Source organism: Cynoglossus semilaevis, chromosome 18 (genome assembly GCF_000523025.1).
Source record: "Cynoglossus semilaevis isolate Cse_v1.0 chromosome 18, Cse_v1.0, whole genome shotgun sequence".
Lineage (NCBI taxonomy): Eukaryota > Metazoa > Chordata > Actinopteri > Pleuronectiformes > Cynoglossidae > Cynoglossus > Cynoglossus semilaevis.
The window spans coordinates 5,480,961-5,499,290 of record NC_024324.1 but is presented as its reverse complement, the minus strand read 5'-3'; the positions used below and the strand labels follow the sequence as shown (position 1 = coordinate 5,499,290).

Genomic DNA, 18,330 nt, shown 5'->3' with positions numbered 1-18,330 from the left:
CTGAAATGTAGAAGTTTCAACACATCCAATTGTGAGCAAGTGATTTTTTTAAAGAAAGAAAACTTTTTTATAATGACATTCATTATCCTTGTCCCACCTCTCTACCTTCTCTGTCCTGAGATATAAAAACAGCCCGTGAAGTCATGAGGAGAAAAACAGATTTGTTTTTGCCGAGGCAGTGATTTGGCTGCGTCTTTGTGACTGATGGGATAAATCAACCACAGCAGAGCCAGTTCAAATATCTGAAAGAGATATTTTTTAAGCTCTTCTGGCAGCAACAGCACGGCCAAATGTCTTTTTACTGGGTGGAAAAAGTACAAACCAAAGCAGTGTGTCCCACATCAGATATGTGTTGTTTTGAATGGACTGGACTTCCAGTGGTGGCAGCAAAGGATTTAGACATTTTTACAACAGTTGTTTGGATTTATGTGACTTTTTTAGACTTATTTATTCTTTTTATTTCCCCAGGAGACTGGGACATTTTCTTGTTGTTTTGTCAGTATATTTCCAGTCTCTTTTCTCTTTTTGGTTTGGGCTTTGCTTAATAGCAAAAAGTTAAGCCAAGATGCCATCTCTAATGGACATTTGAATTCACAGAATTACTGTATTTTATCAACGGCTGCAGCAACTAGTTATATTAATATTATAATAATAATAATATCCATCGTGTATTTCCCCAATTTTAGTCTTTAGCTGAAAATTAAAGGTGTTAAAAATGTGTTTGTAGCACCCCCTGCAGGGGGGTCATACTGTGAACTAAAACCAGAACCAGGGAGTGAGGGGTTTCCCCAGTTATGAATGAGAAGCTGAATGAAACAGTGTGACTGATTTTTGTTCCCAAAACAGAAACAGGAAGTACTAGAGCAGAAGTGTCTGATGTTTTTTTTCTTGTATGACAGAAAATGTTGACAGAAAGAATTGATTTTGTGTGTGTTACCATGAAGCTCTCCTCCTGCTCCAGCCACCGCTGGTCGTCCTCCATCTGCTGCTGCTGCATCATCAGCCTCTCCTCCATCAGTACCTGGCCTACACATCCACTCTCCTGATGAGAAGAAAAGGAAAAAAATAAACCAGCTGCTTTCAGAAATATTTTTACAGAGAAGCAACTCTTTCAGATTTTTGACTAGAAGCATAAAAATATTACATTAGCGGGAAGCTAATGAATTACATTAATCATCCTATTTGGCCCGGGAAATGATTGATTAAGCTGTCGTCTAACAAACATAAGCTCATGAAATTAAAATACATCTGAGGACTGAGTGGATGTTTCCCCGACCACTGACACTTTATCCTCGCGCTGTGGTCTGCTGGGAAAAAAACAACTGCGGCGTTTGGTCAATGTGCCAGAAATATGATATTATGAACTAACCTGCTGTTTAATCAAGATGTAATAAATACAGAGCTGAAGGAATTATGACATTTGTGTTTCAGTGATAAATATGGTACACTGACGGTTGCCTGGTTCGATTACAGACATAGAATGACTAAGGTATGTGTATATTAGCTGATATTTAGATTTTCAAGCTAACTTCATTACTTTTTATTTTTCTGCCTGACCTAAAGTTGTAGCTAGCATTAGATGTCAACATGTTTGTGCATGCGTATGTGTTCATACCTCCATGTTAGGGCTCCACAGAGCAGTGTGTTCAGGTCTGTGCTGATTCCAGGACTCTCCAGGAGGGAAACTGCCTCCAACGCCACCGTGGGCTGAGGACTGGAAGTGAATAAGTAAATAAAAAGAGACATGTCATTAAAAAGAATGTTGCATTTCAGACGCTCTCTCATCGCCATAGTTTTCATGGCTTCTGTTTGAAGCAAAATTTTATTGTAAACTAAAATAGTTTTACACTATAATACTTGAATGACAGGGTTGGAATCTGAATATGGCACAGAGCTGGATTTGTAGCCCAACCAGAGTGGAAAATGTAAAAACCTACCACCTGAGCTCTGCTCATGGGCAGAGACAGGAAATCAAGTGTTGAAATTATGTTTTGTTTTCCTTCATATAAATCAAACTATATATTTTCAACTATAGGAAGATTAGACAGAAAATTGTAAAACCATCAATATAGCTGATATAAAATACTCAAAAGATTTCCTCCACCAGACATGCTATACCACCTTATATTTTATAGTATTATATTCAAATATTGATAGAACTTTATTAAGCTCACATATCACATGGGTTAATATTGTAAACCCCATAAATGGGTAAAAGAGAGAGTAGCCCAGAACCATAAAAAGAGGATCAGTGTGTGTCTGTGTGTGTATGTGTGTGTGGTGCTGCAGGAAATGCCTGCTGTCTGCTCAGTTTATGAGGAGAGGAATAAGTGAACTCATCGTTTCTCTCCTTTTCTCTCACGTGTACGACACAAAACTCTTTGTTCTGTCTTCGCCATGTAATAGAGTTCAATCTGGAAACATTACTAAGGCCAAAAGAATTACACACACACACATATACACACACACACACACATATATATATGTACAGTATATATTTAGAAAACTATTTTTTATTTGTTTTTCACCAGCTCCTTAACTAATTTGTCTTACTTAATATTTTTATTTGCTCCTTAACTAATTTGTCTTACTTAATTCTGTTTTTGACTTTTTTAAATACCTTCCTAGTGAGACCAAGCCCTAAGGAGGTTCACAAAGGTTACACTAACACTACAGTAAAATGCCTATTTAAGTGAATGTTCTTATACCTGGAAGTGGTTGTGCTGCGGACTGGAGAAGAAGCCTTCACTGGAGCGAGGACTGGGGTAACCTGGTCTACTGGGCTACAAACAGAAAGAGACGTGAGATGTTAAAGTTTAAGCCCAAACAAAAAAAACTCTGACAGTAGATATAAAAGTCCTACTTTAGGCGGTGCTTCATCTGGACCTCCTGAATCCCATGAAACTGTGATTTGTCTTCTCATTTCCATTCTTAGTCTCTCCTCCTGCTGGAGTTTCTCCTCCTCCAAAATGGTGCTATACGATGTAGACATACAAAGAACAACACAGATTTAGTCAAACACAACAGTGTGAGCACACATGTTAATAACATAAGAATACTAAAATATATCAGTGTTACCTGAGCTGTGTCTTCAGTTCGGTAAACCTCGGCCTCTTGCTCGGATCATATGACCAGCACTTTGTCATCAAACTGTAGAGGGTGGGCGGACACTGAGGAGGCATGGCCAGACGCTCGCCATTCTCTATCCGACCAATCACGTCGTTGTTCTTCACTCCCTGGAAGGGCTTGATGCCGTACATCAAGATCTCCCACATGCAGACGCCTGAAGAATCCAGAAAACAGTTTCAAGTCAGGTTTCACTGACAAAGACACTAAGACAAATTAAAGAAAATGACCAAGTTTGGTCATTTTTATTGATGAAAACAAAGAATTTCAGTGACGGCGTGAAAGTCATGCCTTCTTACCAAACATCCAGACGTCACTGGCTGATGTGAACCTTCTGAAGTTGATGGATTCGGGTGCCATCCATTTAATGGGAAGTTTGCCTTTGGATGCTGAAGCAGAGATTACACACACACATGAGCACTGAACACTGAATAACTCCAGTCATATCCACATATTACAGTGCAAATTTTGAAAATTCGGTGAACTTTACAGACAGTATTTACAAATAAAGTAACGTTTAACTAAATCCATTTCATGTAAGAAATGGCTGCCAGGAGACTGCAGTTGCCTAGTTTCACCGGTAGATGGTGGTAAAAGCTCAAGGTACTAGGAACCAATGTCGCTGGCATTATCTGCCTAAAGAGGAGTTCAGTGATCAGTGAGGAGATCGTGTTTTTTATTTTTACATTTTCAAGTGTCAGCGTTTTTTTTTTTACCTTTGTAGTAGGAACTGTCCTCCATGTATCGTGACAGACCAAAGTCCCCCAGCATCACACAGTCCACTGACGAGACCAGGACATTACGGGCTGCAATGTCTCTGTGAGACAAAAATGACAGTTGTTGTTATCAGTGTTGCATGTTTGGAACCGAACAGATTACCAGGTGTAAAATGACCATCATTACATCAATATAATCCTAATCCAGAGACAGTCTCTGTCCTGCTCATGTTTACCTGTGTACGAAGCGTTTGCTCTCCAGATAGGCCAGCGCTGTACTGAGCTGATAGGCAAACAGAATGAGGGAGGCCAGGTCCAGGCTGTACTTCCTCACCTGAAGGAATGAACGCAGCTGCAGACGAGAAACAAAAACACAGGGAACTTTACTCAGAAATCTTTTTTATTTATTTTTTATTCAAGTATTTGATATGATGTATATTTGTACTATAAATGGCCGACTATTTTATACTTGAATTTAGGTTATTTTCAAGGCACTGCCATTGATGAACAGCAAGTTTTATAAAATCGAGAGCATGAGCTCACCTCTCCGAGCGTACAGAGCTCCATGATGATCCACACCGGGTTCTCTGTAATCACGCCGATAAGCTTAACAATGTGAGGGTGGTCGAACTGACGCATCGTCACTGTAGGGGAAACACAGCAGCACATTAACACACGGGTCACAGGAGGTACAGGGTGAGTCACAGTTTTCTCATGACTCACACACACACAACACTGGTCTTACGTGCTTCCTGGAGGAACTTTTCTCTGACACTGTCTGAAGTGCAGTTCTTACAGGTTTTAATGGCGACAGGCAGCCCTGGTTTGTCCTGCAGGAGACAATGTAAAATACATTTGAACATTATTCCTCTGACAGGACTATACGGTGGTCTGCATTAGTCTTGAGACACGCCTGTTGTTCTACGTACCGGGCTGTTGTAAACTCCTTGGTGCACATCTCCAAACTGACCCTCGCCGATGCAGCGACCCAACTCTATCCTGTCCCTCTGGATCTCATAGTCCCGGGCTGAACAGCAACAGAAAAGTACAGAGTGAGGGTGAGAGAATATACACCATGTAAGTTACTCAAACATTTAAAAAGTTTTCAAATTCGATGACTTTATGTCTTTTTCATCTAACTCTAATCCAATGGTTTGGTGAACATCTACATCCTAAAGCAACACACACACATACATACAGACAGACACACACAGCAAACTGAAACTGTGACTCCACTTCACAAACTTTATGACTTAGAGCAGCAGGAAAACACATAAACAAGCACTTCTGACCAATAATATAATAATTTAACTCCAAGTCAGAGCCTTAATAATTAATTGAGGTAATAACCTTAAGTGCTTTGTAGATGTTAACATTAGAGACCGCTTGACTAAGCTGGAAGAAAAAGGTCAGCGTAGACTTGGCTCCTTTACAGAGGGACTAACAGTGAGGACCAGAAACCTGAGAGTGGCTGCAGATTACTAGGCCCCTTCATATGTAAACAGATGCACTGGATCTGAAGTGCAGTCTGTGCTCAGCAGCTGAGACTGTATACACAGTTATAGTACGTTGCCTGGATTTAACTAATTTGTTGTCAGTGCGTAATAAATATTTCTGCCTCGTTGAAAAGGCCACAAAAACGACACAGACCCTGTACACAAAGCAGAGTCTACACTGTTTTTGGATTGGCTCTTCACTTTACTGTCAACACCAGATCCAAATAAACTGCACTCTGCAAAAAAAAACCTCCAACCACCAACAATCACAAGTCGGCAACAGACTGGACATTACATTCTTGGAGTCTGCATTTATTTTCCTTTGCCAAGAATTAGCTTTTTTTTTTTTTATGTTTCTACATCGAGAATAAACAGTTGTTCAGATACAGTCGATTTTCGCAATGACTGTTTGGATTAAATTAACGTCTCGCCGCAGATGTGTTCCTAAGATTTTGCAGTTCCTGGCAAAGTAAAGTAAATCCAAATCTTCAACAAAAAAAAAAGAATAAAGGTTTTTTGGGTTGGACAGAGAAAACAGAGACAGGCAGTTTTACCTTCAACTACTCCATAGCTCACTGTGTTGGCAGTGGGAGAAAGAGGAAGAAGAAGAGGTAAAGAGGGGGAAGAGCCAGGCAGATGTTTTATGACTGAAAATAGCTCAGAAATCACACACTTGCATGTTCAGGTACAGAAAACTGACTTCTGTGAAATTAGTTCATAGTTAATGACAAGGAACGAACTGTTTCTACCACTTGATCATTTTTGCCCCATGTAGCAGCCAGAAAACACTCTGTCACAGAGACCAGGGAAATATGTCAGATGTGTGTTGAGAGGAAGTCTGCTGCTGGGGGAACAAAAAAAAAACTATTTGCTGGACAAATAAAGCGAGACAGGGGAAGATAGAGGAGGACGGTGGAAAGACTGACTCTGTCCACAGTCTCCTCTTGAATCCAGGAGATCGCTAATTTGTAACAGTCACAGACGAGAGTAACTTTAGTTACTGTGTACGAGTGAACGTACAGGACTGAGGTACTGCGTCTTACTGGACCACATGGTCATCCAGCGTATAAGCTGTTCTTTTAGACAGTAACAGTGAATGATGGTAACCGCTGCTGTAAACTCACCGCGTTTCACTTCAGCTTTTCTGACTGACTTTTATGAGCGTGTTCTTGGAAAACATTCACACTGAGCTTGTTTTTATTAGAAAGCAGGCGGAAAATCACTCTTTTGCTCAAAAGCACCAGCCTTTGACGGTGAAATAAAACAGTGTACACGAACAGAACTTCCATATTTGTACTTGTGTTAGAGCTGAAATAAATGACTTAAAAAGTGGTGACTTACTGGAAGGCATGGTGTACGTGTCCTCTTCATCCACTATCTCGGCATAGTCGTCTGTTTCTGTGGAAACAATGAAACACTGTAGGTGCGAAGTAGAAGCCAAATGAAACCAGGGTAAACACACTGATGGTTAAAACAACACAGAGTCAGAGAACAGACAACTCAACTCAGCTACGTCCACTACTGTATGGAAATTCCCAAGAACAGTCAAACTTGTGCAGCAAAAAAAAAAAAAGATTAAAAAAAAAAAAACCTCCACAAAATGTGTTACCATGAAGCAGCTAAGTCTTAAAACTAACTTGGTTTTGACAACTTCTGCACAGCAGCACCCACGTAGCTGCTCTCTCTCTCTCTCTCTCTCTCTCTCTCTCTCTCTCTCTTTCTCTCTCTCTCTCTTCCACCTCTCTCTTTTAAACAGCACACACACACACTTGGCGGAGAATGTCAGCTGAGCATGTGTTGTGCATATCTGCCTGTGTGAGAGCAGCTGGGGTGCAGGGAGCCGCTGCGCAGGGGACGGAAACTAAGACAGAAAGTTTAAAGGAGATGAGTGGAGGAAGAAGAAGAAGATCAAGATATGAAGGGGAGAGGAGGCCAAAGAGAGAAACAAGGAGAAAAAGAGGAGGAAGAAATAGTGTGGCCTGTGAGCAGATGGCAGCATTTAAAGATCAACCGAACACAGAATTAAAGAGACAGGCAGAGGAAGAGAGTGGAGAGAGAGAGGAGACAGCCAGGAAGATGAGGACAGAGAGAGAAAGATGGACCGAGTGTATCCAGAGCAGATGGTGGTGTTTAAAATAAAATCAGTGTGCAGACTCAGCTGTTGGAAACCAGAGTCAAACATCTGCTGTCCTACAACACCCTCCCTTTCTTTACCGCTCTGCTTAGGATTCACGGAGCTGTGTGGAAATACAGCCCCAAAGTGATCAGAAATTTTAAGTTTTTTGGCCAGTTTTCTTAAGAATATTCCAGACATGTAGAATCAGCTGGAGGGCGCTCTCCTGAGGCACACACTGGAGGACGGCCAGTGTCAATTAATCTCAGGTTTTAACGCGTGACCCTTCCCAGAGGTCCGACCTCGGCAGTGATTCTCCAGAGTCTTTTGGCAACAACTGTTCTCTCAATGTTAAAACAATAAAGTGGGGATCGAGGGGGGATGCAGAGTGACAAAGTAGTTTTAACCCCGGTCGGGAAATCACAGTAATTTATAATTGTTCAGTGAGAATAGCAGTTTTGTAGGAAGCTCAGTGGAGAATTTGAGGCCATAGCTCTGTCGGCCTGGAGGGGCTCAACGATAGCTCTGTCTACAAAAGGGCAGCGCTGCAGAAGAAGTTTGGGAACCAGTGTTCTAAAGGCAAGGCTGTGAGCCAAAAAACATATCTCATGTGGAGCTGAACTCAAACAAAGGGGTTTATAACCTTCAGTGCTGCACTCTAGAGGCTCTGTGATGGTCTGGGGCTATATTTCAGATGGTAGTAATGGGGATCTGGTTATTCAAAGGGGAAGAGCCTTTTTTGTCAAAGTGAAGGGAATTATCAGCTTGACTTTGGTCCACGGTGTCAACAACATCCGACTGCTAAGGGGTTAGAAAACAAACAGTCGCTGGTAATAATAACAGAACCAACCCAAAGGTCAGAGGTCAGAGTTTTTGTCCAACTCTCATCAGGCCTTTCTAATTAGTGTTTTTCCCAGTCACTGCTTCCATGTGATGACAATTTTGTGCCATATTATTTGCTCTGTAACGGCTGATTTACTTCAATAAGACACATATTATTCACTGTTTTTGCATCGAATCATTTTTACTAGTAGCACATTGTTGCTACTGCACTGTGGTTTTATTTTATTTTTTTCTCCATCGAAGATTGGCTTTAGGTTTTACTGATCTCACTCTGTCCCCTTCTGCTCCCAGTCTCTCTGTGTGTGTGTGTGTGTGAGATCTAGTTAGCCCATTATAGTCAGGAATGCACCGTGCACTTATCCAGCAAACCTCTCCCTCCATCACTTTGTATGTGTGCGTGCGTGTGTGTGTTCTGTGTGCGGACAAAGAGAAAGGGTTTGGAGAAATTCCCTTAAAGAGAAATATTGCTCAATTTACAAGTTGTGCTTTTTTGTGTTCATCCTGCGGTCAAACAAAGACATATTTTAAATTTGGTGGTCATCCGCTTTGAAAAAAAAAATCGGAAACAGACACCGATATAAAAACACAAACATTCAAAAACACAATAAACAGTAAGCCACTGTAGCTACTTGAAAAAATGTCATGCCCATTAAAGCGAATGTTGATGGATTCATGTTTCCAGTAAGTGAAACATGATGGACAACACATTGGGCTAAATCACTGCAGTATATTACATAATAGACCACACATTCAAATAAAGCTTTGGTTAAAGACAGAGGAATGCAGGCATGAACATCTACCCACACATATGCTGTGGAAACACACACTGCTCTGTACCAGGTGGGAACTGGACGATGGTGAAGCAGGACAAGAAAGAAGGAAACACACACACACACGGACAAAAGGAAACAATAGTGTAACTTTACCATCCCCGCTAAGATCTTCTGCAGAGTCCAGGAGAGCATGCAGGAAGCACGACAGCAGAGAAGAAGGAGAAGAAGGAGTGTAAGAGAGGGAGAAAGAGGAGAGGTTAGCAAATAAAAAGCTCTGAAACGACGTGGGAGTTGTGGTAGAATCTGCAAAGCCAAACAGTCGCCGAGCAGTTAGTTTAGATCCAACACATCTCCAGCAGAAAAATGAGCGTTAAGAATTTGTTTTAATGTCAGAAATATAAATATATGCAAGAGAAAAGCATCTGTTAAAATGAAGCTGCGTGCAAAGTCGCCCTGGCACCGTGTGACTGTGTCCATGCTGGTTGTATGGCTGCATCTAATTCACTTAGAATCTCTATTGCCGGAACCACAAATTACAATTTTAATTTACTGCCAATAACAAAAGTTTCACCTTTACATCAGAAGTGCATTTTCTATTTTTTCATCTTTATTTTTTTATTTATATACAGTATTGTCTGTATGTGATAAGAGTGAGACTTTATTAAATGCAAAAGTATTTGTTTTCTTTTTGGAACTGTGTTCCATATTTATTGAGACCCAAAATCAGTTTCAGTACCAGTACTAGCAGGTACTCAAATGAAAGTACTTGAACTTGTAAAAATATGGTATTAGTACAACACTATTTATAACTAGAAATGACCAATTTATATCAATTTCCTTACTCTCCTATTAGCACATAGGCCTGAGGCAGGAAAAGGTTAACATTTCTGTGACTTTTACCCAGCACCAGCCCCAACAATCTTCAGAGCGACTGACTGATGCTGCCAAAGCCACAGATGGAGACACGAGGGCAAGTTCTGACCCACTTCAGATGACAAGTCGTAGCGCAGGACACAGAGTATGAAGAAGGACAGAGTTTCTTCAAAAGAAAAAAAATCTTTCTGCTCATCCTCATTATATATACAGAACAGTACAACTGGAGCTCATAGAGGTCGGTTAGTGGATACTGAAAAAATACTCAGTGGTTTAATTAAAATCTCCTAATGAACAGAGGATCCCTCTGTGTACTACAAATGAAACACCGCCTCTTTGAAATGTGAAAAGAATGATTAAAAATAACCAAACGTGGGCATGTGTCTGTCAGAGGAGCAGGCAGGAGCAGGGATGTTCTGGAGTCACATTATTTTGTCTTCCTCAAACAACCATCTCAACAATCATCTTTTTGTATGCCTTTAACTCCACATTAACTTAGATTAAAGCAGTGCTAGTTATAGTTCTTTTTGTATGCCTTTAGCTCCACATTGACTTAGATTAAAGCAGTGCTAGTTATAGGAGTTTAACTGCATTTTTTAATTACATCAACAAACAGGTTAGTAGAAGAGATCATTGATTAAGTAGCTCCTTCTTTTCAAAACAATCCAAATATAACATAAATATGTGAAAAATCTCAGATCACATATTAACTAGCCAGTAAACTACATATAACAACTATTATTCTCACATATCAGAAATTGGTGGACACACAGTGAGAGCTGAAGATACCGTTGGGTGGCGAATCTGAACAGAAGACAAAGGGGAGGAGGAAACGCCGTGCCTTGGTTGGTTTAGGAGGTGTGGATGTCACCGAGTCTTCAACCAATGAGAAGGCGGCAGAAACAGAAGGACCAGGGTGTGAGTGAAGAAAACTCAGTGAATGGATGACAGCGAGCGTAGGGAGTGTGGTGGTGGTGGAGAGGAAGAGATGGGGAGGAGGAGTGAGGAAGTAAACAAACAGAAACAGAAGAGAAAGAAAGAAGAAGAGCTGTCTCAACAGAAAACAAATGAGATATGAGAAGAAAAAAAAACATCTGAGAGGAAAAAACAGATGGAGGACAGACAGAAAGACGCACTGGAATCAAATCAAGCCTAAACCAGACTGTTTGTTTTGGGGTTTTTATCTTACCTGAGACGGAGATTGCCCTCACTCCACTCCTGACTGCTTCCAACTTTTTCTCATTGTTAGAAAGTCTAAAAAAGTGAAGAAAACAAATAAAATAAAAAACAAACAAACACACATACCAGTGATTAATTAAAGTAAACGAGTTATTTCCAGCATTAGACCTTTTTTGGGGGGAATTGTTATTTACATTGGCCGTAGTGTAGCAGAAAGCAGCACAAGCAGCTACGACTCCCAGTTCACTAAAGTGTGTTGCTTCAATTATCTCTCCGCCTCTGCTGTGTCTCTTTCCCCTTCTACTAACATCTTTTCATCAGAGACCACAACAGGCAGAGAGAGAAAAAAAGGAGAGGCAGGGAGCAAAGGGAGGGGATTTGTAGGGAGCGCAAAAACCCTGAGTGGAAAATATTTGGTTCCTAAAACATATCTCCTTTTTTGAGCAGAGACGGACTGAGAGAAGAAGGGAAAAAAAGAAGAAAAGAAAGAAAGAAAGAAAACGATTTAAGTCAAGCCATCGAAAGTGAGCATAACAGTCTGAGTCTCAAACGGCCGGCACGCTGCGTCCAGGCTGCTGCTCTTACAGTTAAAACAAACACAACTATCTCTGCCCTAACGTCACAGTGTTTTCGCTGTAAATCTTTTTAAGAGTCTGATGGCACTGAGCCAGAACACAGCAGAGCAGAGCAGCACTGGGGCTCAGTGTGTTTGTCTTTGTACATCTGTGTATTTTGAGGGAACAGTGGACTTGATCATATGCCTGGTTGTATTTAGTTAATATATATTCATAAAATATTGGAACAAAAACAAGTATTTTTTGCACAAATATGATTTTATCAGAAAGAACAACTTTACAGTTATTCCTTATTGAGAACAACAAAACAACAGTAAATATTGAAACTTACTTAGGGATGGATGGAAGCGCTCTCTCTCCCTCTAGAGGACAAAAGCACACATGATCATGAGAAACCACTAAAATATCAGGCAGGAGCACACATACATACATGTATTTTTCAACAAGAAAAAAATGCTTTTTTTTTAGTTTTTCTTCAGACAAAGTATAGCGGGTTAATTTACATCAGTTCAATAAAACTATATTTTTCATCTGTAAATGTTTGATGTAAAAATATACATCCAGATGTTAACATGTGAACATGACTTTTTTTTTTCCTGTGTTAATAAAGTATACAAATGTGTACAGGGGTCTCATACCTTTCTGAACTCGAACAATAAAGGAGTGAGTTTGCATAGAAGCGAGACGACAATAACCATCGATCAAGTCGGCCATGTTTTCCGCGGTGTTGAGAGACACAGTTGTAACTGTGAGCGGCTGGACAGGGATGAGATGAAACACAGCACATGTAAAAATGTCCTCAACAGAGGCTCAGTGATAATTTTAAGTCCTGATTCTTTAGGTGAAACAAATATTGCCTTTAAACTGAGGGCGGGGGGGTGCCCCAATTTTAAAATCTCTGTACATAGTACAGTCTATAAGACATAGAGACAGTGAGACAGTACCTCAGGAGCTCCAGCTACGTTGAGCTGCAACATGCCTTTCCTCTCCTTCTCCTCCATACAGGAGTACTGAATGGACTGGACCTGGTTGAAGTTGGCTAAATGTGTGGGCTGCAGTAAAAACACACAAACAGAGGAGCAGAGGGAAAGGTCAAAATCAAACCAAGTTAACGTGACGTGATTTGTTAATGCTGCCTCTTTACGTGTGTTTCTAGACCCGACTCACCGTGGACCCCTTGTCGGTGAGGTAGCTGATCCCATCCTCTGGCCCGATGGCCAGCTCCACCTGAATCACCCAACTGGACTGTTGTGATGCAAATAAAATAGAGAAAATGACATCAATTCACTTTTATTTTTTACCTTAAAAAACTCTCAGCGTGGTAGTTTCTTGACACACGCAATACCTAATGCCACCAAAGGGGGTCGCCCTTGTACAACAAACCACAGCTTGAGAACGCGCAGAGACTTAAAGAAGTACCTCAGATGTAAAAACATACCCCAAGGGCACATTTGAAGCACTCCTTGTCGTAGCGGTAGACTGGTGCCAGGATCTCCAAGAACTTCAGGATGCACTCCTCGTCGTTCAGATTGGCTACCTGCTTAAACGTCTGCTGGATCAACTTACGGAGAGTTTTAGCCTGTAGGGGACAAGGGAAATACAAGAGGCACAAGGATTTAAAAGACTTTTTTTAAAGTTTCATATTGTAAATTTTTTTTCTGGGTCTGACAGCTGGGAAGGTGTGTGTGCGTGTTTTGGTCTCTGTGGACCCAGAGTGACACGGGCTCTAAGAGCAGGAGACATTGATCGACTGTTAGTCCTGTGCGGAGCCATTAATCAAATTGACCTCAGCACTTCTGTGTGGGGGCCACTTTCAGACCAGATCAATATCTTAACAGAGACACGTTGGCTCAGTTATTTACCACTCAATTTACCGTCAAAGGCCACGTGCCCATTCATTTATACAGTAACTGAAGTCATTTAACACCAGGTGTAGAGAGATTGTAGAGATATTCACTGCAGCAGCAGCAGCGGCAGCAGCAGCAGCAATGTTGTCCCTGCAAGAGCAACACTCACACGTTCCCACCTGATTTATGTGCTATGTCACAAGAGAAGACAGATGGGAAACAAAATCCATCCTCGAACATAAACACACACACACACAGACACAAATAATACAGACACAGTAAGCCAGCCTTTACCCTCAATAACTGATCCTACAGCACTTGCTTTGTGATTTAATAAACAACCGTTTGACCCAGACATCTCTGTTATAATATAGAGTTTTATAATATGGAGTATAAGCAACATTTAAAGTACAGCAAAGAGTTTAAAATTACATACACTCCATATAGAAGTAAAGGAACATTTTCACAAAAGTTGATCTATATATACGTAGATTAAACTAAGATTAGAGCAGATTTAGAGATTAACAACTAGACTTGAAAAAAAGAACATGTTGTTGAGCATCAAATTCAGGTCATTAATGGAGCTGTAAGGCTGCAGAGCCGTGTTTCCAAAACCGTTTTTTATTCAAGGACCCACTTTTTGAACAATGCAAACAGTTGTGACCCAATTTCTCTAACAGGGCAGGACTAGTCTCACCTAAAGAAGAATGATTGATGATATTGCTGCAGTAAAATGTGAATTATATATATACGAATTACTGAGTGATTTTCACCATCCCTCAAACTTCAAATCCTATTTTTGGACTCTGATCTTCAAGATATTTCATATTTTTTTAAGTTGAAATAAGCTGCAGACTCTGAATATATTAATAAACTTTGGTTATTTTTACTAAACCTCATGTCCAGCGATGTCAATATAAATGAACAGACTCTGCTCTATATAACTGCACTCATCAGTCACTGTTTACTACCACAGCCATCTGCTCCTCTATATGTGTACAAGTGTGCTTTCCTGTGTGCGTGTGCGTGTGCATGTGCGTGTGAGCGCGAGTCGAGTCCATTGAGAGAAAATAATCCCATTAAATGTCAACTATTCTCTTTCACCACAGTGAATGACAGCAACATAAATGGCAGCTGTGCTCTCTTTTTTTCCCTCCCTGTCTCCGTCTTTCTGTCGTTTTTACACACACACACACACACTCACACGTACACACAAGACCATGCATGTGTGCAACAGAGCGAGCAGCAGATGTGTCAGACCTGTAGTGTAATAAACATTAAAACATCTGCTTTTCACCTAATGCTAAAACAAAACATAATCAATAATTATTAGAGGAACATAAATTTTTTTACTGGAGCATCGTCACGACTATTAAACTGACATCAGAAATAAGACAGACAGCTGATGGAGGGGGGCATCTGGGCTTAACAGGCAGGGCTGGGGGTGAGGCGGGGCCCTATAGAGGATGCACATTGTCGCCTCCCCCTCCCTTATTGTGAAGAAGAAAAAGTGGGTTTAAACCTGACCCGGGGGTCGCTCTCAGTTTTTCTCTCTCAGCAGAGCATCTGTCCGCCCGCCTGCTGACATCAGGACCTCTTTGGGTCAGTGGTCCTTTCTTTCACACACACAAGCACAGAGAGCCTCCCCTTCAACGCGTGCCGTAAATGTATCACTGACAGACGCTCGTCGCAGTTTTTAACACGAGCAGAAATGAAATCAAAGACAAAATCTGTCAAAGGTTTTACTAAACTATACTCAACATTAACACAAAGTAAGTGTCAAACCCCAGCCCTGGCCCTTGGTTACTGATCTGGTTCATAACCTATATTTGACCTTAAATCTAAATTTAGTCAAAATCAATTTGCTAAATTAAACTAATATAAAATATTGTTAATAAAAAACAGTTGTATTGACTAAGACACATTGGTCACATTTACAATAAACTGCAATGCAGCCAATGTTTTTGGGGGAATTCCTTGGAAATTCCACTTGATGTCTTTTTGCAGTGATGAAGATGTAGGTGCTCAGTAGACCAAGACTTAATTCAGACATGGGGGGAAACTCCTCCATAATTACTGCTCTACTGGGTATGAACAAACCCTTAAAAGTATCTAAGGCAGTGGTTGGACTTTGTCATGGAAGTGTTTGCTGACCCCAACCATATACAGACAAAACAAGCACTTTGTTTCCCTGAGTTGTTCCAGTGGAGTATAAGTGATGAAGTTTTTTTTTTTACCTTGACAGAATCCAACAGGTCCTTGGGGAAAAAACGCCTCAAACCAACATCTTTTCTGTAAACAGAGACAGATCGAGAAGAATGTTTATTATACTGTAATTTTACTCAGGAATGTTAATTGGCAGACGCTGCTGTCTGTATCTGATCTACGCAATCTTCCTTTCCTCCCTCTGCTGGGAGAGTGGTAACAAGAGCTGGATACAGATGAGCATCGGAAAACAGACAGCTACGACTCAGTATTTACTTCACAACACGTCTCATCTCTTCACGGGGCAGAGGAGGGAAAAGAAACAAAGACACGGGAAGAGGAAGGGAAGAAGAGTCAGAGAGGGTGAGACCGCAGAGAAGAAAAAGATGAAAAGAGATAACGCAGGAAAGCGGCTAATGATTTAGACTCCTCTGGAGAAAAGAGCATGAGGGGAGGATAGAAAGAGGAGGAGAAGAGAGAGAGTGTTGCTTTCATCATCATTCTTTTCCCAAGTTATTCCAACAAAGGTCAAAAAACAGTCAAGTCAAACTATTACTGTCCTCACTAAAAAGAACTACGAGCATTCAAATACATGTGATAGTAATAATGTGTAATAAGTAAAACATTCAGAGATGTACCGGCTGTGGAGTTTAGGAATAAAAGCACATTTAAAATGTCCTGTCCTTCCTTATGTTGTTTTAATATAAACACGATGAACCACATCTTTGAACAATCAGCAGAAGAAGCTACAAGGCAGAGGAGAGAAGAATAACTTTGAAAAGCGAATCAAAGGATGTGCACATTTAAAATAGAACCAGACCAAGAGCTAGAGAGAAGGATGAAGGGGAGAAAACAAGGCCAGAGGAAAGACAGTGTGCATTCTTGTGTGAAGAGCTTGTTGGACCACTGGACGGTGAAAAGAGTTTACTGGGAAAAGGGCAGATCAGGATACACAGGCCTCGTCAGGGTCACACTTTGTTGAAGTGTTTCATTAACTTCCATCTACAGAGGAGCTGTTAGTGCATCAACCCTTTGAGGCAGACGGAACAGAGCAGCTGATGAAAAATGAATGAGGATCAAGCATTAGTGGATGTGGAGAGGAGAGAAGATGCAACATCAAACTCCAGGCAGTTTTGACTGTGAAATTCAGCCTGTCTGCAACAAAACATTACTTTTAATGGATTTATAAAATGATCTCAGCCACCACTACAGCCATCACTGAACAAGTGAAGTGGGAATGTGCCACTGGTGTTTGGACCATTTGTGTCATCACGTCTGCTGCAAGTTTTTGTCGTGAAAACACATTAAACTGCTTGAGGTCAATACTGTCTGATCCATCACAGGGTAATACCAGACTGAATTACATCTCTAGCTATGTGTATACGTTCCTGTGCAGCAGGTAATCCCTCTGTGCCTGTGCATGGTGATGACTTAGGGCCAATGCTTCAGCAGACACCTGACTATAACCTGGTAGGTTGTTTAACAGTGTTTCTGAGTGTATAACACCAAAGTATAAATATTGAACATATTGTAACACATGATGCTAATTCAAAGGCATTCCAACAATGGCTTTGTGCCTACACAATGAATTGACACTTTGATTACGAAGAAACACGTAGTATTAATTATTAACATACTCTTGTCCTAATGAAATACTGCACTTTACAGCAGAACACAATGTTTCCACACAAGAGTATGCACTTTACACACTTTACAGCAGAACACAATGTTTCCATGTGGGTCTGTCATGATGTAGTTAGATTTTGGTCTTCATTTGGATCACAAGAAAACACACTCACTCCAGTAGTTCGTAGTTGGATTTCTTATCCAAGGCGTTTCCTCTCATATCTTTGAAGAACCTCCTGGAATCAAAGGGACACAGACGGAGAACACGGTCAACTCCATTTGCTGCAGTGAATCGTGCACTTTTGAAACATCTGTGACACGACGAGCCGTCACTTTTCATGACATATGTTTCGGTTTTTGTCCACAAGTGTGGACCACATTGTTCGAGGAAGTCACGTCAGTAGCAGAAGTAGTTTTTGCCAAACAATTATTTATAAACACTGACAAGCATTAACAATGTAAAAGTAATTGGAAACAGAAGTTACACCGTGTACTGCAAACAGAACACGTGGACTTAAGTCGCTGCTGACTCCTGACGGCACCGTACGTCTTACCTGATTTCTAAACAGCCCAGTTTCAGAGCTACATCTTGTTCTACTCGATCCCCGATCTCTGTCATGTAGTCGTTCTTTACCTGCAGGACACAAACACACAACATATGTTTTTTAAAACATTTATTTCTTCAAGACAAAACAGGCATACACACAGGCACAAGGACAGAGATTACCCACAGGCTAACATACATACACACACACACACACACACACTTGCTGCAGTGCCATATGTCCCAGTTCTGGCCACTGGCAGAATATGAAATATGTTTGTGTGTCTTTCAGAGTGTGTGTCTCTCTGTGTGTGTACCTGATGGTAGAAGTAGTTGAGTGTAGGTTTGTCTTCTGTAAACTGCTGCAGGAAGCCTTTTGGAAGGTAACGAATCCTTAATTCATACCTACAGTCA

General features: G+C 40.9%; 1 protein-coding gene across 6 annotated transcripts in view; it reads right to left on the bottom strand.

Moving 5' to 3' along the window:
• Positions 1–18,330, bottom strand: part of LOC103394159 (focal adhesion kinase 1-like) — a 44,042-nt gene that overhangs the window by 5,531 nt on the left and 20,181 nt on the right. For 3 of the 6 annotated variants that reach the window (XM_025065013.1, XM_025065015.1, XM_025065011.1), the window contains 24 exons: positions 18,234–18,321; positions 17,927–18,006; positions 17,546–17,608; positions 15,779–15,833; positions 13,133–13,273; positions 12,862–12,939; positions 12,639–12,746; positions 12,333–12,450; positions 12,026–12,056; positions 11,130–11,194; positions 10,730–10,816; positions 9,221–9,238; positions 6,680–6,736; positions 4,772–4,869; positions 4,588–4,672; positions 4,386–4,486; positions 4,079–4,194; positions 3,843–3,943; positions 3,426–3,515; positions 3,079–3,283; positions 2,864–2,975; positions 2,709–2,783; positions 1,616–1,714; positions 938–1,042 (listed from right to left, as the gene is read on the bottom strand). In XM_025065013.1, coding sequence (XP_024920781.1) covers positions 938–1,042; positions 1,616–1,714; positions 2,709–2,783; positions 2,864–2,975; positions 3,079–3,283; positions 3,426–3,515; positions 3,843–3,943; positions 4,079–4,194; positions 4,386–4,486; positions 4,588–4,672; positions 4,772–4,869; positions 6,680–6,736; positions 9,221–9,238; positions 10,730–10,816; positions 11,130–11,194; positions 12,026–12,056; positions 12,333–12,450; positions 12,639–12,746; positions 12,862–12,939; positions 13,133–13,273; positions 15,779–15,833; positions 17,546–17,608; positions 17,927–18,006; positions 18,234–18,321 — 2,176 coding nt within the window. Of the gene's footprint in view, positions 1–937; positions 1,043–1,615; positions 1,715–2,708; positions 2,784–2,863; positions 2,976–3,078; positions 3,284–3,425; positions 3,516–3,842; positions 3,944–4,078; positions 4,195–4,385; positions 4,487–4,587; positions 4,673–4,771; positions 4,870–6,679; positions 6,737–6,843; positions 7,025–9,220; positions 9,239–10,729; positions 10,817–11,129; positions 11,195–12,025; positions 12,057–12,332; positions 12,451–12,638; positions 12,747–12,861; positions 12,940–13,132; positions 13,274–15,778; positions 15,834–17,545; positions 17,609–17,926; positions 18,007–18,233; positions 18,322–18,330 lie in introns of those variants that run through there. The other 3 variants (XM_025065012.1, XM_025065014.1, XM_025065016.1) reach the window with 3 other exon arrangements.